The 25947-nt window shown below is 35.8% G+C and overlaps 6 protein-coding genes across 7 annotated transcripts in view; 2 read left to right on the forward strand and 4 right to left on the reverse strand.

Annotated features, from left to right (window-relative positions):
* The window catches only part of LOC123013964 (cuticle protein 21-like), a 12104-nt gene extending 2319 nt beyond the window's left edge, over window positions 1–9785 (reverse strand). The window contains exons 1-6 of the mRNA XM_044412847.1: window positions 9455–9785; window positions 9237–9344; window positions 8946–9189; window positions 7044–7075; window positions 6916–6996; window positions 3992–4304 (exon numbers count right to left, since the gene is read on the reverse strand). Of these exons, the coding sequence (XP_044268782.1) occupies window positions 3992–4304; window positions 6916–6996; window positions 7044–7075; window positions 8946–9189; window positions 9237–9344; window positions 9455–9469 (793 nt within the window). The 5' untranslated portion in view covers window positions 9470–9785. The remainder of the gene's footprint in view (window positions 1–3991; window positions 4305–6915; window positions 6997–7043; window positions 7076–8945; window positions 9190–9236; window positions 9345–9454) is intronic.
* Window positions 7700–8321, forward strand: LOC123012748. Its single transcript, XM_044410856.1, has 3 exons — window positions 7700–7919; window positions 7964–8068; window positions 8117–8321. Exons 1-3 carry the CDS (start codon window positions 7865–7867, stop codon window positions 8254–8256), a joined length of 300 nt encoding a protein of 99 aa, XP_044266791.1. The 5' UTR covers window positions 7700–7864; the 3' UTR covers window positions 8257–8321.
* A 1240-nt stretch (window positions 9786–11025) lies between the features above and the next one.
* LOC123013344 (larval cuticle protein 1) lies at window positions 11026–13400 on the reverse strand. Its single transcript, XM_044411805.1, has 3 exons — window positions 13319–13400; window positions 11221–11477; window positions 11026–11176 (listed from the first exon to the last, which is right to left on the reverse strand). Exons 1-3 carry the CDS (start codon window positions 13340–13342, stop codon window positions 11065–11067), a joined length of 393 nt encoding a protein of 130 aa, XP_044267740.1. The 5' UTR covers window positions 13343–13400; the 3' UTR covers window positions 11026–11064.
* A 946-nt stretch (window positions 13401–14346) lies between these two features.
* LOC123013836 (cuticle protein 8-like) lies at window positions 14347–14902 on the reverse strand. The gene is made up of 3 exons (XM_044412663.1): window positions 14839–14902; window positions 14706–14795; window positions 14347–14659 (listed from the first exon to the last, which is right to left on the reverse strand). Exons 1-3 carry the CDS (start codon window positions 14845–14847, stop codon window positions 14408–14410), a joined length of 351 nt encoding a protein of 116 aa, XP_044268598.1. The 5' UTR covers window positions 14848–14902; the 3' UTR covers window positions 14347–14407.
* A 402-nt stretch (window positions 14903–15304) lies between these two features.
* On the reverse strand, window positions 15305–16576 carry LOC123013835 (cuticle protein 8-like). Its single transcript, XM_044412662.1, has 3 exons — window positions 16106–16576; window positions 15848–16058; window positions 15305–15798 (listed from the first exon to the last, which is right to left on the reverse strand). The coding sequence occupies exons 2-3, from the start codon at window positions 15866–15868 to the stop codon at window positions 15457–15459; spliced, it is 363 nt and encodes a 120-aa protein (XP_044268597.1). The 5' UTR covers window positions 15869–16058; window positions 16106–16576; the 3' UTR covers window positions 15305–15456.
* A 972-nt stretch (window positions 16577–17548) lies between these two features.
* Window positions 17549–25595, forward strand: LOC123013829 (bifunctional heparan sulfate N-deacetylase/N-sulfotransferase). Of its 2 annotated transcripts, XM_044412654.1 has the most exons (10): window positions 17549–17675; window positions 17811–18228; window positions 20480–20677; window positions 20732–20984; window positions 22570–22735; window positions 22784–23417; window positions 23610–23772; window positions 23824–24006; window positions 24052–24272; window positions 24322–25595. In XM_044412654.1, exons 2-10 carry the CDS (start codon window positions 18035–18037, stop codon window positions 25001–25003), a joined length of 2694 nt encoding a protein of 897 aa, XP_044268589.1. In that variant the 5' UTR covers window positions 17549–17675; window positions 17811–18034; the 3' UTR covers window positions 25004–25595. The 2 variants fall into 2 exon arrangements, with proteins under 2 accessions (XP_044268589.1, XP_044268588.1); XM_044412653.1 differs by having other exon boundaries at window positions 22570–23417.
* Window positions 25596–25947: the final 352 nt, after the last annotated feature.

The following is a 25947-nucleotide window of genomic DNA, read 5'->3' on the forward strand; positions in this document are numbered from 1 at the left end:
AAATTTGAGCACGATTTTTATAAATTTAGTGACAATATCCAGAAACTTGAAACACATTATACTTTCTACCTATCAAAAAAATCGTAATATAAAAATGTTAAGTCAGTAAATAAAAAAATACACATAACACACAGAATCTCTCCCAAAGAGGTAGACAGTTATCTGTAGTTTTCTGGTTATCTACTCCTCAAAAAAACAAAACATAAGAAAAATGTACACAAACTATAATAAAATTCAAACATTCAGAATAAAAAATTACAGAGATATAAAAACTTTTAAAATATGTCCTAGATTGCAATGGATACCACCAAGTTAATCAAAATGTCAAAATGTTTCCTAGAAACTAGACAACAATGGATTATTTTTACGCAAATTATCTCAACTCTGCAATTTGAAACAAATACTGTATTACACAAAAAAATCAGAAAAAATAAAAGTAAAAAGTATTAAAAAAAGTATGCGACAATTAATGAAAGTGTAACGTCTGTCCCAGATTGCAGAGAATAATTTGCAACTGGAAACCAAATAACACCACATGGTTGCTAGGTAACGGAAAATTATTATTTTGACAGTTTAACCGTGACTTAGCAACTAAGTTTGTTACTTAGCAACTTCAAATTGTTATTTAGCTTGTTGGCCAATGAAATGTTTGTGAAATATTTGAGATATCTGGCTCGTCGCGCGTCCCCTCCCGTCCTTTGTTAATTCCGTCACAAAACGGTTTCACTTTCAATTACTCAACTCAATTGAGCCAAATCGTCGACGTCTCAATCGAAATGTTGGAAATGGGTTTGTGGTTGAATTTTCAGGTGCGCCGGCGGTGTTATTTATGAAACTGCATTCAGTGCGTCTTGTGAATTAATAGTGTGAGATATTTGAATCCGGTTAAGGATAACCGAGTCCGGTGAAATGTCAGGTTTACAAGGATCTCGTATTAGGGAAGCGCAGCGCGCTTTGTTGGGAAACGGTTCGAGTAAATCATAAATAATTGTGCACCGGTGGTATTGGATAGCGCTATCGCTCGTAAATTACAAACGAAGAAACTTTATGTAATCACGAAAGCCGGACTGCGCTTCGCAGCCGGATTCAGCCGGATAAGAATATAAATAATTGCTTAATGACGAGGATTTTCAGGGTGGAGCGAATTTGGGACATGAATTATTTATTGAAAATAACATACAACATGTTTGCCGTGACGATTTACAGCCACGACTTTCGATTTTTGCACAAACAAATTTTTACGGACAAAAATGGAATGAATTATAAATCATTCTTAACATCCACAAGATTTATTATACAGGTTGATTTTTTTAAAACAAGCCTCCCTGGATATCTCAGAAAAATAAACAAAAATTAGAAAAGCCCTAAACAGTGTACTTTTGAAAATTGTAGTATCAACCCCCTTTGTAATACAAACCACCCTTCCAAAATTTTAGTTGTGATACCTAAAAATCAAAGGTATTTTGACCAGGAATTCGGGTGTTTTGTGTGTGTTTCACCCTGTAAAGCTGTGTTTTCGTAAAAAATTAAACAGTACAAAAGAGCATTTTGTTATGGTGTTATGGAATTTGCCGCGTTTCTTGGCTGCGAAATTAAATGTCACAAAAATATTGCAAAGTTGGCGATAAATTCAATGTTGAAATTATTTCCGATAGTTTTACGACGGTTTTAATAACTGTCGCAGAGGAAAAGTTTACGTTTCCATTTGGAATTCGCGCAAATTAATTTTAATTTCTTCCTAATTTATCTCCATTTTTTGTAAACAACCATTAACATTTTTCTCTCACAACTCCAAAGAAATTTCCATCAAATTCACTTCTAAGCAGCTAAAGTCGGCCTCGAATTGCCGTGCTTGCTAGCTAACAATTATCTTCATTGTGACTTCTTTTGTTAACTTAATCTATAACTACATTTCACCGCAATTTGAAACACATTTTAACCTAATAAGTATCATTATGTTTTTAACCAGAAGCAATAAAACGTGTTTTCTTTTAATCTGCTCTTTAAAAATCATTTTTTTAATTTAATTTCAATTAAAAAAAGTTTTTCAAAATCGTCTGTGAAAAGACTAAAATTGACACAGAAGTGGTTCATTCTACAATATTGGACAACAGTATTATCAAGACATAGTCCTATTGCTAACGTATATGTGGATATAAGTATGGGTTTTATTTTCTACAATTTTTTTCCCAGTTTCGTAGTTTTGTATGGTGGTTAATTATTGTGCAGTTTATGAACAAAATAACACTATTGAAACAAGAAATCTGACAACACTGAAGTGAACTGTCAATCGAGAACTATCATGATAACTTAAGCGCCAAAAATAGTTTTTGCGACTTCGGTAAAATTTTTAATATACACTAAAGAAATTTTTCATAACTCATGTGTTTTCGTAATGAAAAATAAAACTTAAGTGTCTTGACACATAAATAACTATTCTTTAAACATCTTTTTAAATACTTGTAAATCGCAGAAATAAATTTAGTAAATTTCCAAAAATTTGTAAACAAAATTTTAAATTATTATTAATTTGAAGAAAATCGATTGTTTCCTATTTACTCAATTTTGACCACTTACAGCAAGCAATTTAGAACAGATTTTATATTACACTTTTTTTATTAAAAAATAAGGCATAAATATTTCATTAGACGTCAAAGATACAGAGTATCCGGAAAGTCGTGCACCTCCTTGAAAGGGAGTAATTATCTAGTCCTCCAGAGTACTGAAAAACGGTTTAAAAAATTCTATCTGTCAAAAAATTTTGACATTTATTTTTTGACATTTGACATTTTTTGATGTCTAGTTAATGATACTGATGATCTTGTATAGGTTTTTTTTACAATTATTTAGTAAAGGTTTAAATATTTTGCCAATAAAAGCCACAAATAACATTGCACAGAGTTACAATTTAGGATACAGCTTCATTGTTTCCTTTTTTAATAGCCTGTACCAAAAAAACTTGGCAAGTTATTTTTCCAACAGAAATAAATAGAGTCAAAGTGCAAAATTGAAATTTTTTAAACATTTTTTCCATGTTACTTGAAATTTTTCTCTGGGGCGCGAGTTCTGGCGCACCCTGTATACTTAGAATTAAACAGTCAAAAAAAAATAAAACGTTGTGTAAAATGATATTTCAATAAATAAGTTTTCAATACCCAAAAGCACATATTTTGTGAAGAATGGTGTATTTTGAGGGTTTTACCACAAGCCGTGTGTGAAACACGTTTTTCCACACTTGTTAATTTGACGTTTACAGGTTAAGAGGCCAAAAATATGTTACCCAATTAACCAAAAAAATAATAAATAAAATGTCTCTAGTGTAGTAGGCTGTATACCTAATTATAGTTTCTTAACCAGTTTATAGTTATCGCTGCACACTAGGATATTTAGAATTTCAGCCTAATTATCTATGGAACATACATATACCTAATATACTTTACGAGAGTTTTACGACATTATATGTACTTAATACCTTTTAATGTTTTTCTTTTAACCACAACTTGGAAACAATTGTTTTTTATAGCTAACGTCTGTTTCAAATTGATGTCGACAATAGTTCTGCAACTTTTATACATCTTTTCCTCAGTTGACGGTAGAAGAAAAAACTAGTGGCCCGGCCTTAAAAACCCGCTCTTGTTTCGCTTCACTAATTAATTCCAGTGACACCTTAAATGTCAGTGATTTTTTCACCTTCACTGTTGTCAATTACCCCTCGACGAAACGGCACGACCGCCATCGAAACAGTAGACAGCTCCTTTAATTACAGCAATCGATAATTTCAGTCACGTTTCTCAGAAAGCACTCCTACGCGCTTTCATCTCATCGTCGAGAAAAAAATCAAAAATTTTCTAATTCCAATTGCAACAGAGCCCTCAGATGCCTCGCTTACATAATCACCAGGAAACCGCAATTACGATCAAAACCCGAGATAAAACACGGGCCTTGATATTTAAAAAACATTTTGGGGACCGGTTTTTCAGGAAAATCCTACCTATGGACGAGGTGTAGACGGCGTTGACGACAGGTTGTGCGTAAATAGGCTTAACCACTGGCGCCACCTGTTTGACGATAGCGGGAACGTGTTTAACAGGTGGGAGATGCAAAGATGGCGCGCTTTTCGACACCACGGCGTTGAACCCGTTCACAGGGTCGGCAACGTAGTCCACTGTACGGATGCTGCCGTCGGGCTCCACCAGCGAGTACTGCCCTTTGACGACGTCGCCGTCGCGGACTTCCGTCTGCGCCTTCTGGTCACCAGTGTGTGGGTCTGACACACCGTATTTGAACGCGTATTTCGGGTGTGACTGTAAAAATTAAAATAAAAGCAAAAAAATCTCGACTGGGGCACTCTGTATACATCCAAAAATAAAAAAATTACAATTTTACAAACTGTTATAATACGAAAAAAAAAAAATAGAAGATGTTCCAACTGAAACATCCTGTATGAAATTCAAATCTAAAATTTTATTTTATTTCAAGAATCGAAAATTTTTAAATGCCGTCTTTGACTGCATTAAATAATAATAAAAAAAATAGGGCCTCAATAAGATCTCAGTTGGGACATCCTGTATCAAGTTAAGCCACAGCAGGGGCGGATCCAGAAATTAATTTTGGGGGGGGGACTATCTAAAAATTTTTAGAATGATGAGGGTATACAGTGAGCGGCAAAATTATAGAACAATCTTATTTATTAAAACTGAAAATATGGTGTTTTGGAAAAATGCTCAAACAGGTCAATTTTCTTTTTAAAAAATACAAAATTTTTAACTTGATTTAAAATTCTATCTTTGTTTTTTATTGATATTATTTTACTTTTTGGATAATTTTTTTTTGAGAATTTTATGTAATACATAATATTTTGGTGTTGCCATTTCGATAATTAAAAAATCTATCGAATTGGCTAAATAAATTAGGGGTTTCCAATTATGTATAGGTAAGGTTTTCTAGCGAGTTGGTAAAGTTCATTATTCAAACAGATATAAACTTAATTTAATTAGATACCTAAGATGTGGCCCAAAGAAAATTACAATTGATGATTTCTTTTTAAATTAGTAAAAACTAAGTAAGTATCGAGAGATCAAGATAATTTGTCCTTGTATCCGAAAACGTATGTCCTGTGCGTATGTCTGTGAAACGTCGAATAAAATGACAAGTGGAAAGGTAAAATCCCATGATCAAAAAGATAATTAAATTTATGATTTACCTTCAAAAAAGAACGGTCTTATTATTATACGTCGGCGACTAACTCCAGCCCATTTTGCCGTTTTAGACTTGTCATTTTATTTGACGTTTCATGTGCAGTTAGTTCAAAAACAGACATACGTACAGTTGCGGAATTAGAAATTCGAGCAGTACCTATTTTTCGGTCACTTTAAAAAGTTCACTGTAAACTACCTTTTACTCTCATCATAACTGACATTTGACAATGAAACTTATTTTTATTTGTTGCTAAATTTGTTAATTAAACAATTTGTCTGTCTTAGGAAATTTATTAATTAAACTAAGTGTAATTAAATCATCGCTTTGATCTGCTGACTACCCCGTTATTATGCCACAAATCACTAATTTTGAAAGTAAATAAGTCAAAATGACATAAATATGACAAGAGTAAAAAATGAGGTTATTAATACAGGGTTATTCACGGGAGGGTTATTTCTGATTTTTTTTGCCGCAACCAACAATACCAATCTCACAAACTACTAAATTAAATATGTTATTTCTTTAAAATTACAATTCAAAGTAAGTTGGATAAATTTGCCAGAAATGTCAGATTGACAGATAACCTATATTTAATCAAAATTCAACATATAAATTAACAAGTTAAGTTAATATAAAAGGTGTTTGAAGTGTCTAGCATCGACTTCTAAACATGCTCCTAGTCGGTTGAACATAACAAAACATGTCGCATCGTTTGAGTGATAATTTTTTTACTATAATGTCACAGAGACAAGACTAATAACTAACAGCTATCGTGGATATTTAGTTATAATTATTTTCAAAATTTGAAATCAAGAAGTTGTTGCAATATGTATATGGGTTGCGGCAAAAACAAATTCAGAAATAACCCTCTCGTGAGTTTACATTATAAAAATGACAGTACTGCCTGAAATTTTAATTCCGCAACTGTACGTTTTCGGATCCAAAAATGATTACAAATTATTTTGATTTCTCGGTATATGTATGATTTGTACAGAGTGGTGGTAAATGATTTTCATCTAGCCAGCTTTGGAGTTTTTTTGCATGTAACTTTATTTGTGCCGCTCTACTTTTTTGAAAGCTCTAGTTCTGTCATTAGTGTCACTTATTAATTAATAATAAATTGTTGTTGATTAAATTTTTATTGTTTCAACTAATTTCCAATAATAATTGATAATAATGTATACTTTGGAAGAAAACAAGTCTATTTTCGAAGTGGACGCTTAGTAAACGGCGATTTTTTAATTTTGAGTTCCAACAAGTAGGAACCCCTATTCTCGTAAAGCGGCATTTTTTATTTTACATGGAAAATTCACAGCTGGCTAGATGAAAATCATTTATAACCACTCTGTATTAATAAGTGTGATTTAAAAAGAATTCTAATGTTTTTATTAAAAAAAACTTTAGGTCATAAGGTTTTTATATCAAAATTTAAATATAAAAAATTGAAGCTTATGGTGCAAGTTTGGGGCCTGGCCCCCTTGAGCCCTTGAGCCACAGCCTGCTATTTTGGATTGCAAATTGTTTATTTCGTGATCAGAAAAAAACCTAAAAATTTTATTTCTTCCATTTTACGAGTTATAAAACGTCGACAATAACCAATAGCCGTTACACGCGCATAAAAACCATGATTAGCGGTCCATAATATACCGAGTGTTTCGTAATCTAGGTCGGGAAACGCGATTTCCCAGCGAAAAATCCCACACTTTCCCAACTTACGTAATAATCGACGGCATGTTGCCCTCGACCGACGACCGCCGCCGCCACTGCCCCATGTATAAAAATGGCCGCCACCCAAAACTACAACAAACAAATTAAAAAAATAACCCCAAGTCTCACTCACGCACCTTCATTGTGTTTTTCTTGAAAAAAAAATTGACTGCGAGTCTCCTAGCCTACTTGGTATATATAAGAACCTCCCAGTAGACAATGCATATTGTCTCCCCCACCCCCGCCAGTGGCGCAACAAGGTCGCACCACTTCATATTTCCAAAAAAATCAAATTGAACTGTGATTAGTGTTAATTTCGATAATTGTGGGTAATGAAGAGTCGCTTTGTTTTGGGCGAAAGTGAAGAAGTTTGGACGGAAGTTGAATTATGTAACTGGTGGTAACAGTGATTTGTTTGTAATTAAACGGCCATTAAGTAATCTCTCATTAATTCAATTGGAGGTTGGATTTAAATAAAATCAGCAGTCACGCGATTTGATTCATTAATATTTAATATAATCCGGATTTTTCCGAGTTTTTGATAAGGGACTTGTAGGAAAACGCACACTTTTGTTGCGTCTATTTTTCGACAATGTTTCGTCCGTTGTAATGATTTCTCTCTCCTCAAGGTTCGTTTCACAAGAGATAAGACGAGAGATTAGCGGCCTTATGAATAATAGTCGTGCGATTTTCGCCCATTCATAACACAAGTGTTGATCCGCTGATTAATTATGTATTAATGCGCCACAACTACGCACTACTAAAGAAAAATTTTTAATAACAAAAATAAATCAAAGTAAAATTTAACAAAAATCACCCCCTGTATGTTATTCGCAATAAAACCGCTAAAATATATTGCACGGTCCATAAATTCCTTTAATAGCACCTATCAAAAAAACAATTTTAGCCAAATATATAAATAAAAATTCCTTGTTAATATTCAGTTAGACTGGTCAAGATGAAAGCAATTTTTCTCGCTGTAGCACTCGCTGTGATTTTGTGTCCGTCGGATGGTAAGTGAATAATTATGAAACAAGTCTCCAAATGCAATTTTCAGGTTCAGGGTACCGCCAATGCGGCTTTTGCCATAAAAAATGCTCCCCCAATTACAATAAAAAGCTGATTCCTTGCACCTCACACTGTTTTTCTGTAGCTTTTAAAGGTGAATTTCTTGTGAAAGTGATGATTTTTCCTAATAATTGGCTTGTAGACGGAGATGTTTATAGAGGGTGTGCCCCAACCAACAACGCCGAATTGCCACAAAAGTGTTACAAATGGCGGACGACGCATGGGGGAATCAAGGAGTGTTACACTTGTGACAGAGATTCTTGTAACATTACACCTCTTTAAAAAGAGCAAAATGTTCTAGCTTGAGGCCAATTAATAGAAAGTTTGTGACAAAAATTGTTTTATTTCAAACTCAAGAAATTTAAAAAAATTGTTTTTTTTTTAATTAATATTTTCATTAAAAAAGTCACATTATTTTGGAATAACGTTTCGTTATTACTTATTACCAACATAAAAACTTGGCGTTTAAAATAATTATGGCTAAAATTAAGAATTTGCATTGCTACCAACAGCCACACGCAATAATTTGCATAATGAATACCTCATTTTACGAATGAGATAATTATAATGTAAGTTCTGGCCTAAAAGTCAGTAAACTCTTCTTCTTAAAAAAATGAAAGAATTAGAGAAAAAAATACAATCCTAAGTGGTACTAAAAGCGATTTTCTGAGATTAGCTTAGCTTATCTCGTTTCAACAAACAAAAAGTGAAAGTTTCCCTCAGATGTGAATCTCATTTGACATTAAAAAAGTTACCCAAACTGTCTTTATCAAAATCTGCTTAATAAATAATTAATTCAAACACAAAGAAACTCGATTTAATTCTAACAAAACACTTGCCAATTATCCAAACCCGTGTTTTCGTCTTGTTACGTGAGAATTACGAGAAATTAGAAACCAGAGCAAGGTCACACTTTTTATTCAAAAACTACAAACATTTCCTGCATTTAATGGCTCAATAGTGTCCATGGCCGAGGAAGCCGTGCGCCGCCGCCACCACGGGGGCGGCATGCACCGCCTTCCCAATCCTTGTGACCACCGCATTGAACCCATTATGGTCATCGGCGGCGTAATGAACCACGCGAATTGTGCCATCAGGTTCGGCCACCGAGTACGACCCTTTGACCACATCTCCGTCTCTGACCTCGTGCTGGGTCTTGTGGTCGCCGGTCAACCCATCGGCCACCCCATAATTGTACGAGTAGCGCGGATGGGCCTGAAACGGAATTTCAGTTCTTGGAACATTTTTGATCAAAGTTTTACGTAATAATCGACGCCTTCGAGGGGGTCGTGGGGCACGGGGCCGTAGCCGTGATACCCTGGAACCACCCCACCGGTCACCATGCTGAAGACGACGGCCAAAACTGCGACCTGTGGAAACATCATTAATTGGGTTGTAGGCAACCAGTTATACACAATCGTGATATGTCACTCATCCTTTCACTTGTTAAATACCAACTTTGGAAAAAATTAATACTCACGAAGAGGAAAGCCATGTTAGGGTCTGTGGTTGCAACTGTACTGAAACTCCTCCCCAATGTTGGGTATTTATATGGAAAAGAACTCCTTCACTCATCTCAAGGTTTTCAAGGGATTTTTTTTGCGAAAAATCCGATTCCTATTCTTGCAGCCGTCTATTATGTTGCTCCATAATTTTAATAGGTCGTGAATGGTGTGTGAACTTTACTGTGCTCTTAATTCTAGACATTAATCGCTTTCTTATCAGGTGTTTAAGAGCCTGTGAGAAAATTGTGTCAAACTGATTAAAAAAATGACTTGATGCAGTTGAGGGCTCGGCTTCGCCTCGTCCGTCTGCATAAACTTGAACTTGAACAAATAATTCATGCAAATATTTTCAATTACATAAAATTAACGCTTGCATTTTTCCCCAATTCTTACACAATTAGTTAAATAATTATAATTATCTAAAAATTTCTGGGAATGGTATTTTTGGTATAAAAGACACAGTATGGCCGTATAAATCAGTTCAATTCACACATTCAATCACTACCAAAGAAAAAAATGTTTTCGAAGGTGATTTTTTCCAATTTTCTAATAAATTTTTTCAGCTTTTGACCCTTTTGGGTCCGCTTACGTCCAAGCCCAAGGCTACGCCTCCTATTCGGCCGGTTTGGGAGGCTTCTCCTTGAGTGAGCACCATCTCGAAAAGATGCACCACCCCAAGTACTCCTTCAAATACGGAGTTGAGGACAAACACACAAACACATCACTAACCAAATTTTTTCACTTGTTTTATTCAAATAAAGTTTATTTTTTTACTTTTTTGTTTTTTTTTTATACAAGGTTAGTCACGAGAGGGTTATTTCTGAATTTGTTTTTGCCGCAACCCATTATACATATTTCAACAACTTCTTGATTTCAAATTTTGAAAATAATTATAACTAAATCCACGATAGCTGTTATTAGTCTTGTCTCTGTGACATTATAGTAAAAAAATTATCTCTCAAACGATGCGACATGTTTTGTTATGTTTACCAACCGACTAGGTGCAGGTTTAGAAGTCGATGGTAGACACTTCAAACACCTTTTATATTAACTTAACTTGTTAATTTATATGTTGAATTTTGATTAAATATAGGTTATCTGTCAATCTGACATTTCTGGCAAATTTATCCAACTTACTTTGATTTGTAATTTTAAAGAAATAACATATTTAATTTAGTAGTTTGTGAGATTGGTATTGTTGGTTGCGGCAGAAAAAAATTCAGAAATAACCCTCCCGTGAATAACCCTATATTACAATAAGGTCGCTAGGTTACGGTGCATAAAAATTGAAAATAATTACGTTGCTATGGAAATACCATAGCAACAACGTATAAAATGTAAAGTTGCTAGGTGACAGTTTGCATTGTCATGGAAACGTCTACGTAATGCGTAGCCGTTTTGATGTTCAAATACGTATTTTTAAAACTCTGAAATAATAATTGTACCAATTGTTGCGCCACGTTGTAATTATTTTAATAGCTGTAGTAAAAATAGTAAAGTTCGTAGCCTTAACATTAGCTCCGCAATGAAAGAGCACCAATAAATATAAAATATTTTATATTGAAATAAATAATTAAATAAATAGTTACAAATTATTGTGTGGGAAGTAATAGCGATAGGGCGGATATCCTTGAGTCCCCGGAAATTGGTTCAGCGGTTTCAGCATCGATAATTTCAGGCCCTCCTCTTGCGTTGCCCTGAAAAAGCCTTCAGCATTGGGCAGTAAAGCGGTGGCAGTCACCTGTAGCCCCTGTGGTCGGCGACGTAGCGCACCATCCTGACCCTTCCCTCGGGATCGACGTAGCCGTAGCTGCCCGTCACCGTCCCGTTGGGATGTCGCTCCTCGTCCCGGAATTGGACGTTCCCGCTGGCGGGATCATCGATATCGTAGCCGAAGGCGTAGGTTCCGGGTCCTGAAGGTTCCCGGAAATTGTAGCTGTTCCAGTCCGCCAAGGATAATCGCGCGGCGGGAGCGCACATTCGCAGCCAAACGACCAACTGAAATTTTTTTTCAGATCACTCGCCCATTATTATATTTAAATTTTCGACGCGGCCCACAAGAAAATCCGGATTATTGGCAGTTATCGGTTATAAATTTCGGTGGGAAATTATAGCGCGACACCTTTATTATGCAAATGCGGGCAATGGGGGCGGCCAGTGGCGGCGGGGAGTTTATTACTTGTTGATTTTAAGTGGAGAAAATTCAGGTAATTGAGACGTAAACGTCTTTTTCGTGTTGGCGAGTTTTATTGACAAGTTGGCGAAGATCGGATTACTGAATAAATTAATTGGGAAAAAATTCTAAATATAGCAGGCAGGATGCCTCGAGAAAATAAAAAATTATTTAAATACAAACCCACATGTTTTTTGCTAATTAGAAAAAACGCTTTTACATCGGAAAATTAATCTTCCTCTTGTTTTTGATAATCATTAAAATCAAAAGACTCGGAGAAAAATAATTAAAAGTAAAGTTTTTGCCAAAAGTAACAAAAACAACCATGATTAATATTATTAGTTTGATTTAGTATGATTTAGTAGAGATTTGACTTATTTTTTGTTTAAAATAATAAAAAAATGAAGAAAAAAGTGATTTTTTAAAAATGATGAATAAAATATTTTAAGAAAAACAGTCAATTTTCTAAAGAAAAAACTGTAAAACTTGATAAATGACTTGTTTTTACAACAAACTTAAAAAAACTTGTTGTTTTTCTCTTTGCAACAAAGTTTAATCCTTGGTTAAAAAAAAATAAAAATGTAGCCAAAAACGCAATTTTCAACAATCTTTTTTATACAGGGCGTTTCTGAACTCCACATTGGAAATAATTTTAGGAGTTTTAACAATGATATTTATCTAAAATTTTGTTTATGGCCATAATAAGTTAGCTCCTCTGCAATAAAAATATTTTCAAAATGGTGGCACTTCCGGAAGGGAGTACTAACTGCGTTATTATAAATAGAAAGCGCTTTTTATTGCGTTTTTTTGAGAGAGTTTTTATTAGCCTTCCCTATACCTAAGTTTAACCGTTTTTGAAATAAACTGCTCCACACAAAGGTTAAGGAAGTGTGCAATAATTACAATAATTAATTAAATTAATAAATTATTAAAAAATAAATTAATAATTAATTAAAAGTAAGATAAAGGCAGATATCTCTTTACTTTTTTGTTTTTGCTGGATTCCACAATGCTTAGAAGAATAAAATTTGTTGTTGTAAAAATAATGCGACTTCCTTAACTTTTGTGTTACTGATATTTAGAGATTTTTGAAATTTTTTGGATTTGCAACTTTCTCTTTAAAAATCGATGACTCTACCATTTTTAATTATCTTCGAATCGTATTTGGGTAGATGAAAGAGAAAGGTTAGATCCATTTCTTGGATGTATTCATAATTGCAAAAATAATTATTATATCCCCAAAAAAGTTATGTTTCAAAAACTTTAAACACCTTTAATCGTAAAGTATCCATTTTAGAAAGACAAGTCAATTTAAAAAAAACTGCAAAAATGATTTGTTTTGGGAAAAATGTACAGTTCTACTTTTTTATGTTCTCGCTTTTTTTCTTAGTATTGCAAAAAATTGTCATAAAAATTCTGATTTTCATGTAATTTTACTTATAATACGATTTTTGCTCTACTTTTGAACTGTTTCTTATTTGCATTAAATAAAATCATAGAAAAGCAAACTTCTGGAAAAATCTAACTTTTTATTTTTTATACAAACGTGCCAACGTAACTTTTTTATGATAATTGCAATAAAACGCAACTTATTTTGTAATTTTGTTCCTTTTTTGTCAGTTATGTAAAAAAAATATTTTTCTTTCAGATTTGAAACTTTACTCACCAACGCCAGCACGCCCGTCATCATTCCCTCGCCCCTAATCACTCAACTCCCAACAATGGTCCCGCACAGTTCATTACCACGAACTTGTCAAAAAGCTGCCTCTTGTCCCATCTTATAATCTCAAAACTCCTACCCGAGTAGAGGTGGGACACCAAAAACTCCACCACATCGACAAATTGCAAACCAATTAAACCACGAATTCGCGTGCTACTAGACGAAGAAAAATCTCAGAAAAAAAATCATAGCCTCAAGAAACACAATGTTAGTGACCCCAAAAAAACTCAAATTGGGATTACTCTTCCTACATCGACATTGCCTCCTTTTATTGCCCTCATATATAATAAATACCGCTATCACATAAAATATTTTCTCGAATTAGTCAGAGGTGGTAAATACGCTAGTTTTTTTATTACCAGTGGGCGGTTATGGCCGCCGCTCCACATTGATTGATCTTATCACGAAATTAGACGAAGCGTGTTTAAAATGCCGCCCCCACCAGATCACCAAATCGAACCATTGTGGGTGATGCTGTAATTACCCAGAGATGGGTGATTTACGGCTCAAATTGAATGTGTTTACACGGGAAGAAAACGTGTTTTAGTTTGTTTGAGAATCAAGGCGGCGGGGTATAACCACTGAACAAATACTGAAAGCAAACACTTAGTGGTGTTCGGGAGGTCACTGACTGTGAGTTTTGTGCATTTTTACCGAGAAAAATGGGCATTTTTCAAAAAATAAAATAATTTAATAATTTAGGCAACCAACAATACATTTTTTTAATTATATCAGAAATTTTTATTATTTTGACGATAGACACTCTCTAAACTATAATGAAACCTAAATATAACTGTAATGTAAAATTATTAGCTAGAATTTTTTGTTTACTATTTGGCTGAAACTGAAAGAAAAACTTTAAAGCGAGAAAAGTAACAAAACAAAGTGTTTTCAATATGTTTAAAGTATGTAGGGTATTGGAAAAGCGTCACATTGATAACGTGACACGTAAAATCGGATAAAGCAAAGAGGGGTTCAAAAAAATAAACACTTTATTAACGAAATTACAAATATACATGGTGATTGTGTAAAACTTTAGTGATGGTATGTCCCATAGGCCAATGGTATGGCGGGCTGCGGATGCACGGCATGCCCCGTCCTGGTGACAATCGCATTGAACCCGCTGTGCCCATCGTCCTGGTACTGGACTTTCCTGATGGTACCATCGGGTTCCACCAAGGAGTACTCGCCTTTGACCACATCGCCATCTCTCTCCTCTGTCTGTTCCTTGATATCACCGGTATGCCCATCTTTCACTCCATACTCGAAATGATACTTGGGATAGGCCTGTACCAAATAAGACCAAACGAGATTTCTCGTTGAAACTACTCACCACTGGTTCGACTTTGGCCAAAATGGGCCCTCCGTAGCCCTTATATTCCAGCGAGTGGGCCGCCACAGCCAAGAACGCCACTAAAAAAAACTGAAAAGGATTTTCAGGAAGGTTTTACGGTTCGTCCACGTACCTTGTCCATTTTGCTCGAATAATGCACTACTAGCACGAGAGAAAATCCTTACGTATTTATACTGACCTGGGGTGGCCCCCTCTGCCGCCAAGAGACACCCAGGCCGTGTGCGAGAGCCCCAAATTTGGGGAAATTGCAAAACAACCACCACAGGCCTTGCATTGTCTCAATTACAAGGAACTTCCTGACATTGAAACGGCGAAAGGATCACAATCCTGCGTCCTGCTGCGAATTACATAAGAGAGTTTACTGAACGTTTTATTGCCCCGTGTGATTCATGAGGGCAGGAAGTAATGCATATGCACAGCCAACTAGCTCGCGCTTTATGTCCATATCAAATATAGCGCTGGAGAGAAATTTTATCGCGTTTCTTTCTCACTTAATTTTCAGTTATCTCAATGACGCATATTTCATCCTTTGCACGCGCAATTTCGCCCGGAAAATAAACACAAATCATGGGTTTCACATTTTTATTTCAACAAAAACACTTAAAAATAAACAACAGTGTATCATTTTATTTCAAAATTCAAGTGGCCTCTGACTTTGAAATTAAGTTGGCACTATAATGTAATGTTGCCAACTTAGTTAAACAGTGGCGGCTCGTGTATTTTAACAGTCTCATGGTTTGACGTACTCGACGGTGGCCCTGAAGCCGTGTGTGCCATCGGCGGTGTATTTAACAATTCTTAGGATGCCATCGGCTTGTAGTACTTTATATTCGCCTAAAACGCTGTCTCCGTCTCTTGTCTCTTTATGAGCTTGCGAATTTCCGGTGACAGGATCCTCCACTCCGTATGAATATAAATAGTCCGGTTTGGCGACGTAATCGAGACTATAATGCTGGTTGTGGTAGTGACTAGGGACCTGGATTTGGTGAATTTGGCCACTGACGGGCCCCCGAAATTTATAAAATGAGTAACTGCCATCGTCTTCTGGTGTCACTAAAGGCAAACAAACCGTCTGAAAGCAAAAAATTATTACTTCGTATCGACTTATTACACGAACTTACAAGAAACACGAGGACTTGCATCTTGTCTAGCACTAAGTCGGAATATTTGAAGCGGGATTTATATCTTTGCAAATTGTGAAATTTTAATGGTGGATGATTTTTTTGGGAAATTATTACAAATGTGATGAATTATCTAATGGTTGGAATGGTTTAATGGGTCAATTGTGGTTTTACGTGGTACCACCATAAGTTAGAACACGTCGGCGCTCGACTGGAAAAAATCGCATTATTGGCCATTTTTGATCTTAGATTGGCAACTTTGACTGTCAAGCTCAACCTGTCAAACTTTTATAGGCAACTGTCATTCATTTGCGACGGCCAACCCCTGACTTACTCGTCGCCGAAAACATCCTAACGGCCCCTAATTCAGTCTTGCCACTAAATTTTACAATTACTTTTTACAATTTACAATTAATTAATAGAACATGAAATTTAGTCAATGTTTACTTCATTAAATTGTGTTTATTTGTAGAGTTTTATTGCAATGATCAATCATACAAAACAAATTGCGTTAATTACACAAATTGTGAAAAATGTAAATGTCTGTAAACACGAAATTTTTGCGCATTTTCTTTTCGGTTGCAAAACACATTTCATCTTACATAAAAGTGCAGCCCACGTTTTTGAACTAGTGCAAACTTATCTAACACGATACGCAACCGCAGATTCTTTTACTCTCTTTTCCCCGAGTTAAAATAATAGTCTCTCGATTAAATAATCGTCTTTATCGCTGCGACCTGTTTGGAATATCAATGAATATCTCCATTGAATGATAAAATAATCAATCCGGAAGGCCACAAATCGATCGAAGAAAGGCACCGGTCGTTGCCACCATAACTCACGTTTAGTCTCCTTGACTGAAGATTAATTCTTCTTCGGTTGTGAGAAAGTAGGCCATGACCTTTGAGGGCCTGAAGAATACACATCGCTTGCATAATTATCATCTGAATTGCATTTATGTCACTCGCATGCAACCTCAGAGAGTTATTGCACATTTTGCCCGAATTAACTCAAGTCGGGTCTAGGGCGATTTTTTTTATAAAGTTTGCACAATTGTGGTGTTTTACAGTCAACAAATGCGCGCCTGCTAGATAAACCTTCCTCTGACCTTGACGTGAAACGAATTTTATTTACTTGCTACGCCACTGGTGTTCATTGTAAAATTGACCGCACTAACAAATAAATAGTCACAAAGACCCAAAATAATTTGCAATTCTGAGGCGTAACCGTTGTTGAAACTGACTTTTCTTATTCTTAAACTCAAAGTTTGTGACCTTGAAATAACTCCACGTGAATTGAGTTTTATTTACAGTTTGCTTTAACTTTACATAAAGATTATCAGACGGAGAAACTCGTATCACTGTTTTTTTTTCAATTTCTGGTTCCGAAGTAACCCAATTTTGAATTTTGAAACGCTTTTTTTACCCGTAAGTACGCCACTGGTGTCCGAAAATCGGTCATAGGCTCCTTTGATCAGCCCGCTTTTGATGATTTTTTCCATTCCAAATTTAAATAAACAGTGATAAAAATTTTTATTACGCTAATAGCGAGATTACATTGTGAAATATGTCCCCCATCGTAGAAAAAGATAAAGTCCGGAAGAGAAAAATTGGTTCAAATTTTCTCTAAATTAGTAAATAAGTGTGCTAACGAAAAAATTATGATAATAAATTTATTTTAATGTAGTGCGTCTGTACAATTTTATTATTATTGAGGCGCCCTCGACCTGTCCGAAGTTAGTCGCGTTTGTGCCATCGTGCTGTCAACTTCTGTCGCTAGCTTTACGCCGCTTATTCAGCGAATAAAATGTGATTTTTGAAATAAATAGGTAAATTCGCGTGGGGAGTCCCCCGGAAATTGTTCCTTCTTCGTGTTTGTGTGTTGCGTGTGACAATCGTGTGATTGTTTGTGAAATTTGAGGTTAGGTTGTCACATCTTGTAAGGGGGCGTCGTTCTGTTTCAGGGGGTGCAGCAACGACGGACGAGTGATGTATTTGCAATGCATTCGCCACGTAAGAAGTGATCATGTCGAGAGTGAAGTGTTGGGGAAAAATGGCACGAGTACATGTGTTGTGTAGTCTCTGGAAACACAGTAAATGGAGGACTAACGTTGCGAGCTAACGCTTTGTCACATTCCATAGTCTTAGTGCCATATTCCGAGATACCTCATATGTAAGTCAATCGGTGATGGGAGAAGACAGCAGGCCCCTTCTGGGGGTCCCCAAGATACACAAGGTCTTGCGCAAACTGCGACACAAACACCATTGCGCCTACAAGGCTTCCACCCTCAAGAAATGCGTCGTCTTCGTCATTCTACTCAGCATTATACTCATCATCATCTACTCGCAGTACATAGGGCACTCGCCCTCCTATCTCACAGGGTGAGTACACCTGAGGTGATCGGACCCACAATGTGCATTTTTTAATTAATTCAATTGACTATTAATTCCGGTGAGTGCGTTCGGAGGTACTCAAGCCGTAAATAAGATTATTACAAAAAAATTTATTGCTAACAGCGCGAACGAATTTTTAGTTCCCATGACTTGAAGTTGGCCGTGACAATGAGTTTTTACCAAGAAAAATTAAGTTTGGTTACGCAATATGCACAAAAATATTTTTTTCCGATCATAGATGATAGGGCGAAGGTTAAGTGTTAAAAAAATTGTTTAACTTTGTAGTTTTATTTTTATTTTGCGAGGGACACTAGAAATGTCACAACTTTGTTTTTTGCTCCAAATATTGACATTTGAAACTAAACTTTAGATTATACAATTCAATTTTTGATCAAAGTGGCCTACGAATTTGAAAAAAAATAGGTTGGCAACATTGGAGATACGGAGAATCGTCTCCATGTTTTTCAGCGTCACCAACTTGTCACGGGTCACTTAATTAATTTTTTAAGACAAATAACAATGATTTTCTGTAGTTATTAACAACCTGAAAAAATAATTTTACAAATGTAGGAATGGGTAAGACGTCAAAATCTGATATTACAAACCACAGCTTCCTTGATTAATTAAAGAAGGAAGCTGTGTTACAAACTATCAAATTTAAAATTTTTGTATAATATTATGTTCGGTTGCTAAATAACGTTAAAATTAAAATTGGTATTATTTTACCGTTACCTAGCAACTGACCTTTTCAGGAAGATGAAAGGTATGAAACCAAGCGTTTTTTGCACAATTACTGTACGAAAAAAATATTAAAATAAAATAAAATTTTTGGAAAATTCTTTTAGTTTTTGAGTTTTGCAATTTTTTGTTAAACAGCAGCTCAATATAAGATCTTTGTTACAAAGGTTATGGTTTACTTAGGATTACAATTATCTACAATTTGATTTAATTATTACTGAAAAAAATTCTCATATAGGCTGAGTCCAGGGGTGTCCAATCGGTTCATATTTTTTTTTTACTTGATATATGCCGTTTTTAACATCCGATACATCTACTTAAAGTGCACCATTTAAAAATATTTGTATCATACAGGGTGCGCCAGAACTCGCGCCCCAGAGAAAAATACCATATAAGATACCAGGAACATATAAAAAATGTTAACAACATTCTATCTACAAAAATTTCTAAAAGTTATGAGAGTTTTAAGTTTTACACTTTGACTCTATTTATTTCTCTTGGAAAAATAATTTTCCAAGTTTTTTTGCTACACGCCATTAGAAGAGGAAACAAGAAAACTCTATCCTAAATTGTAACTCTGTTTAATGTTGTTTGTGGCTTATATTGGCAAAATTTTTGTATTTTTACTAAATAATTATAAGAAAAATCTATTCAAGATCATCAGTATCATTAAATAGACATAAAAAATGTCAAATTTCAAAAAATAAATGTCAAAATTTTTTGACAGATAGTATTTTTTAAACATTTTTTTCATGTTTCTGGTAGCTTAACTTACTTGAAATTTATCTCTCGGGGGTGTGAGTTTTGAGTCATCCTGAAGACAGAGTTGTGAACCAAAGTTATTATTTTTTAGATAGAACACCTTACACATTTTTACATTATTAATAGTTTCTACGTAAAAAATAATAGTACGTTATGTAAACTTTTTCTTCTTCCCGTTTCGGAATTATTCAGTTTTTTGTTATAAAAAAGACCGACATTTGAAAAATTACTGCGAACTCGGTTGTGAATATTTTTCGAAAAAATTGCAAAAAAAACTCACCGTATAGGTTGCCACTTTGAAAAAAACCGGGTAACCCAAAAATGAAACAAAATTTCAATCTCAAAACACGATCACATTTTTATACCACTCTAATTTTTATTAATTATTATTTTCTGAAGGCAAATGATAAAGAAAAAAACATATATCTGTGTTAATCTTATGAGTTTGATTATTCGCTAACTATGTGTAAAATAAATAGTTTTTATTGCAGAAAAATTTGAAATTTTGTAATTATCAGTGAAATATACGTATTGGTCTGGTTTTTTAGACGCAGCGACGCATAGTATGAGATATGTTTCAAGCCATAAGATAACGTCGAAAAATAATTACATTGTAAAAAGCGTCCGTCTGCGGATAAAAATGCCGGCTTTGTTCCCCCGAATAGACGATGCAAAAATCGTTTTATTTTTCCCTAAACCGCGCTTAACGGAGCGTGGAGTGAATTATCCCCGATTTCAGTCTGATCCAGAGAAGCAACCGCCCCGAGCCGAACATCCGCTGCGGCACCATGAACGGCGGCCCCCGAATCCCACAAAATCACGACCACAAAACCGAGGCGCGTCTCCGGAGCTATCCCAAAGTCCTCGTTTTCGTCGAGACGATCTACTCGAAGCTGGGCAGAGACATCGCCGAACTCCTAGTCCACACCAGAATCAAGTAAAATGGATGCCGATAATCCAATTCAAGGGAAATTCAATTTTTCATTTTCAGATACAAGGTGGAGGTTGCCGGGAAAAGTCTTCCCGTGTTAACGAATCTCGACAAGGGCCGCTACGGAGTCATCGTCTTTGAAAATTTCAACAAGTATCTACAAATGGACAAGTGGAATAGGGAGTTGCTCGACAAGTACTGCCGGGAGTATTATGTAGGGATGATAGGGTTCATAACGCCGGAGGAAGAGACCTTTGTCGGGTCGCAACTCAAAGGATTTCCCCTCTTTATACACACAAATCTCAAACTAAAGGTGCAAAGGACAAAGATAGACTACCTCTAGAGAATCAAATTTTTATTTTCAAAAACAAAAAAATATTGTGACACCCTGTATATTACTTTTAAAGACTAGTTGCTAAGTTACGGCCATTTGAAAAATTAGGTTACCATGGAAACGTTAAAATTTTATTGTTTATTCTCACCAGTGGCGTAACTAACTTTGAATTTGTATTTAAAAATATCCATTCATACAACGTTATTTTTAAAGTTATCTTCAACCAAGATTTATTAAGTAAGAAGGTTGCCTCGTAACTTTTGCACCAATCACGTGTGCGCATTATTCGCGCGAATTGACGTCACTGGAGGTTTTGTTCAAAAATAGGATATGTAACCAAACATATTATTAAGTTAAAAAACTAGAACTCCGTAAAATAAATACTGATAAAATATTTTTTATTAAAGGTAAAATATACATTGATAAAAAAATATATAAATTTATTTTGCTAAAACTTGCAATTTTTAATTTTATTCATTTTTTCTTTGTTAGTTTATCAGAAATTTTCTCGATAACTATTTATCGCAGAACACTGATCTTTTTTGTGAATGATAGAAAATTTAATTAAAATTTTCTCTTCCCATGGTCCCAAACATAAGCTGTTATCACCAAAAGTCCGGAGTTACTATAAATAGAGCGCTCCGGGTGCCAAAAATCGACTAAAATCTCGACAAAAATCCAAAAAAAATTAACTTTAAAACCATATAACGTTTTTTACAATTTCTAGTATTCTTAAAGACTCAAAATAGTGCACAAAATGTTATTGGGTCAAGTTTAAGAGCTTACGAATTTTTTGAGTTTAAAAACGCTTGAAATATGTTTTTTTCGGCGTAAAATTACCCGCTGAACACGATGCTACAGGTTAAAATACCCTGCGATGCATAGTTTTTGCGATATTGAGTAATAAAGCAAAAAATAAGGCTAGAAGCATACAAGACCTATAAAGGAATATGTGGTAAATAGTGCAAGATGCAACACAATAATAACACAAATCTGAAATCTGACATAAGGTGATCAACTTCAGACAATTCAAAATCAAAATTGACGACAAAAAGAAGACTTTAACTTGAAAAAAACTTTGCTTTCACTGCAAATGGAAATCTCAAAAAATTGCACACTTAGGTGTGTTGGTCCTTAAATCGAGACAAATCAGGACATAAATGTAAAACAAGACAAGACAATAAAAACCTAAACATCTCCTGGCTAAATCAGGACGTTGGCCCCCTTAATCTGGCAGTCTGAAACCTGCGGCTGATCGAGCAAAACTCCACTGACGTCACCATATAGCCATCTTACTCGCTCTTTAATGTCTCTCACTCCAAGTTACCACTTAATAAATCTTGATCTTCAAATAAGAACAGAACTAAAATTAATGGTTTTTAGGAATCAATTTGTTGCAAAAAGCTTCACAAGACGGTAAAAAGCATCTTAAAAAAAGAAAAAAACAATTTGATAATAGTGTAATAGTCACAAAGTTTTCTTTTTTAATTAATTTGGAGTTCAATTCCTGTTTTTTGTGACGCCACTGATTTTCAAGAAGGATTTTTACCGCTTTGTCCCACAGGACGCCGCTTTGAACGCCGCTTCCCAGATTTTGCGTCTGACTCGCGCCGGAGAGACTGCCTGGGGCGAGCTCCCCTGCAACGACTGGACGGTTTTCCAGGCCAACCATTCCACGTATGAGCCTCTGGAATGGGCCCACCGCAGCGACGATTACCAACCTACCGAAAGTAAATTTCCTAATTTATCCCAAAGCTTTTTCTTTAAAATTCTCTTAGGTAACGTGCGCACTCCCCTTCCCACCGTCATCCAAGACCACGGCCTCTTTGACAACATCCAACGTGTGATTTTCGGCTCCGGTTTGAAATTCTGGCTCCATCGCCTCCTCTTCCTCGATTCACTCAGTTATCTCAGTCACGGCCAACTGTCGCTGTCGCTCGATCGTCGCCTCCTGGTGGACATTGACGACATCTTCGTCGGCGAAGTGGGCACTAGACTACGTCCCGAGGACGTCAAAGCGCTCATTGCCACGCAAACGCGAATCCAAACGATGATTCCCGGGTTTAAATTCAATCTGGGCTTTTCGGGGAAGTACATTTATCATGGGAATAGCGAAGAGGATAAAGGTGACGATCTCATCTTGGAAAATGTCGATAAGTTCATGTGGTTCTCGCACATGTGGAATCATCAACAACCACATCTTTACGATAATCTCACCGTGTTGATGGAGGATATGATGTTGAATAAGAATTTTGCCAAAGAAAAGGGAATTCCGGTCGATTCCGGGTATTCGGTCGCGCCGCATCATTCCGGAGTTTATCCGGTGCATGAGCTGTTGTATACGGCGTGGAAGAAAGTATGGAACATTAGAGTCACCTCCACCGAGGAATACCCCCATCTCAGGCCGGCGAGGTAAACAATTTCACCACACTGTAAAGTAGGCCATGAAATATTAATTTGGCAACACTGATTTATAGGAAATTGTCATTCGTCACTTGTGTTGCCAATAGATTTATTTGCTGTAAAAAAATCTAAAATTCAGTTACTAGGCCACTTGATTATAATGGTAAAAAATTTAGTTACACAGTTGGAAAAAAATTGTAGGTTGCGAAGGGGTTTCATTCACCGAAATATCATGGTTTTGCCTCGTCAGACTTGCGGTTTGTTCACACACACCATGCTTATTGAGAAGTACCCTGGGGGTAGAGAAAAACTAGACGAATCGATACAAGGAGGCGAGTTATTTCAAACAATTGTATACAATCCTGTACGTCCCCAAAAATGTGAAAAAACATTTAAAAAAATATTTTTTTTCCAGATTAATATTTTTATGACTCACATGTCGAATTACGGAAACGATAGACTAGGTTTATACACTTTCGAATCTGTAATAAAATTTATACAATGTTGGACCAATATTAAACTTAGTTCAGCGCCACCTCTGCAACTAGCCGAAAGTTACTTCAAGTTATATCCCGGTGAATCGGATCCTGTTTGGGGGGTAAGTCGCCAAAAAATTTTCGAATTAAATTACAGTTTCCTGTAGAATCCGTGCGACGACCTTCGTCACCAAAAAATCTGGTCCAAGAACAAATCGTGCGATTCTCTCCCGAAATTTCTCGTGATAGGGCCCCAAAAAACCGGTACTACGGCCCTGTACACGTTTCTATCTTTACATCCTGCGATTGCTAGTAATCTTCCAAGTCCGGACACCTTCGAAGAAATCCAGTTTTTCAACGCGCACAACTACCTCAGAGGATTAGATTGGTGAGTCGAGGCGAAGCCGAGTTATTGTCACTGTGATTTTTTTACCCAGGTATATGAATTTTTTCCCCGTGGATTCCAACTCCTCGCACTACTATTTCGAGAAGAGTGCGACGTATTTCGACGGCGAGTTGGTCCCCAAGCGGGTGCATGCCCTCCTCCCCCATGCGAAGCTAGTTACGATTTTGATTTCTCCAGCCAAGAGGGCGTATTCGTGGTACCAACACACGAAAGCTCATGGGGACATCATCGCGAACAACTATAGTTTCCACCAGGTGATAACGGCGAGTGACACGGCCCCGAAGCCGTTGAGAGACCTCCGAAATCGGTGCCTTAATCCGGGGAAGTACGCGCAGCATTTGGAGCGGTGGTTGACGTTTTTCCCGCCTCAGTCGTTGCATATTATCGACGGGGAGGAGTTGAAGTCGAATCCGGTCGAGGTCATGAACGAAATGCAAAAGTTTTTGAAGATAACGCCCTTTTTCAATTACACGGAGCATTTGAGATTTGATCCGAAGAAGGGGTTTTATTGCCAGGTGGTGAGTGGGGATCATACCAAGTGTTTGGGGAGGAGTAAGGGCCGGCAGTATCCTCCCATGGAGGAGAAGTCGCTCAAGTTGTTACAGAGGTATTATTTGAGTCATAATACGGCGTTGGTCAAGTTGATGAAGAGGATTGGCTTGAGGAATATTCCAAATTGGTTGAAGGAAGACTTGTCTGATTCACCAGCGTGAATTTTCATTGTACTTATTTGGATAAGTCGGTGTGATATTAAATTAGAACAATCTTGGAGATAATAAATGGTAATTTTTATGAAATGACATATCATGGTTGAATTTTAGGCAATACTATTCTAAAATTGAAATCAATTATGAGTTTTTGAGGCGTTGTCCATTTTTCATGTTGGAGTGTTTTTAGCTAGAACATGATTGTGCAATAGTTTTTATTCCTTGCGTCCACGATGTGAGCTTATTAGGTGTTTGAAATAGATTAGTTTTCATTCAATTCAAGCATATCCATTGACTGAATGTATTAGGCTTCGCGCCGTCCTATTCCATCAAAGAATAGAACGCAATTTAATTTATGTGTAATAATCGTGTATATATTTTTATTTATAAACAAATTAATACGTGCCATTTTTTTGTACATAGTTTTCTAATTGTGGCAATTTCACGATTGTTAGATGATCTTTCATGTCTATTTTACGAGATTGATGTATATTGCATGTAATTTATAACATTCTAAAATCACACATTGATGTAAATATTTCAGTTATTGCATAGCTGTTAAAAGTGGTAAAATGACAATAAAATGATACAACATTCAGATTTCATTACAGTTACCTGTAATCAAACAGTAGTGCTAGGCGCGTCTTTAAAAAATCTATTAACGAACTTGTTTGGGTGTGTTAATGTTAACACCCTAGTGTATTTTTCGTTTTAATGTTGGTGACAATGACGTTGGAAATTAATAAACTTGCGAATTTTCGGTGGCAAACATTGAGCAATTATTTCCAGATTACGCACATAATGACAAATGTTAATTTCAATAGAATTTTTCAACGCCTTTATAATGAATAATACAAACACTGCTACGTGTCACCAAGTGACGAAAAATTTCCTAATTTTTTAGGAAAAGTCAAATTTGGTCGTAAAATTCAACGTCACTAAATCTGGGG

Source organism: Tribolium madens, unplaced genomic scaffold (genome assembly GCF_015345945.1).
Source record: "Tribolium madens isolate multiple individuals breed KSU strain unplaced genomic scaffold, Tmad_KSU_1.1 Scaffold_96;HRSCAF=242;Tcas5.2_LG5, whole genome shotgun sequence".
NCBI classification, from domain to species: domain Eukaryota; kingdom Metazoa; phylum Arthropoda; class Insecta; order Coleoptera; family Tenebrionidae; genus Tribolium; species Tribolium madens.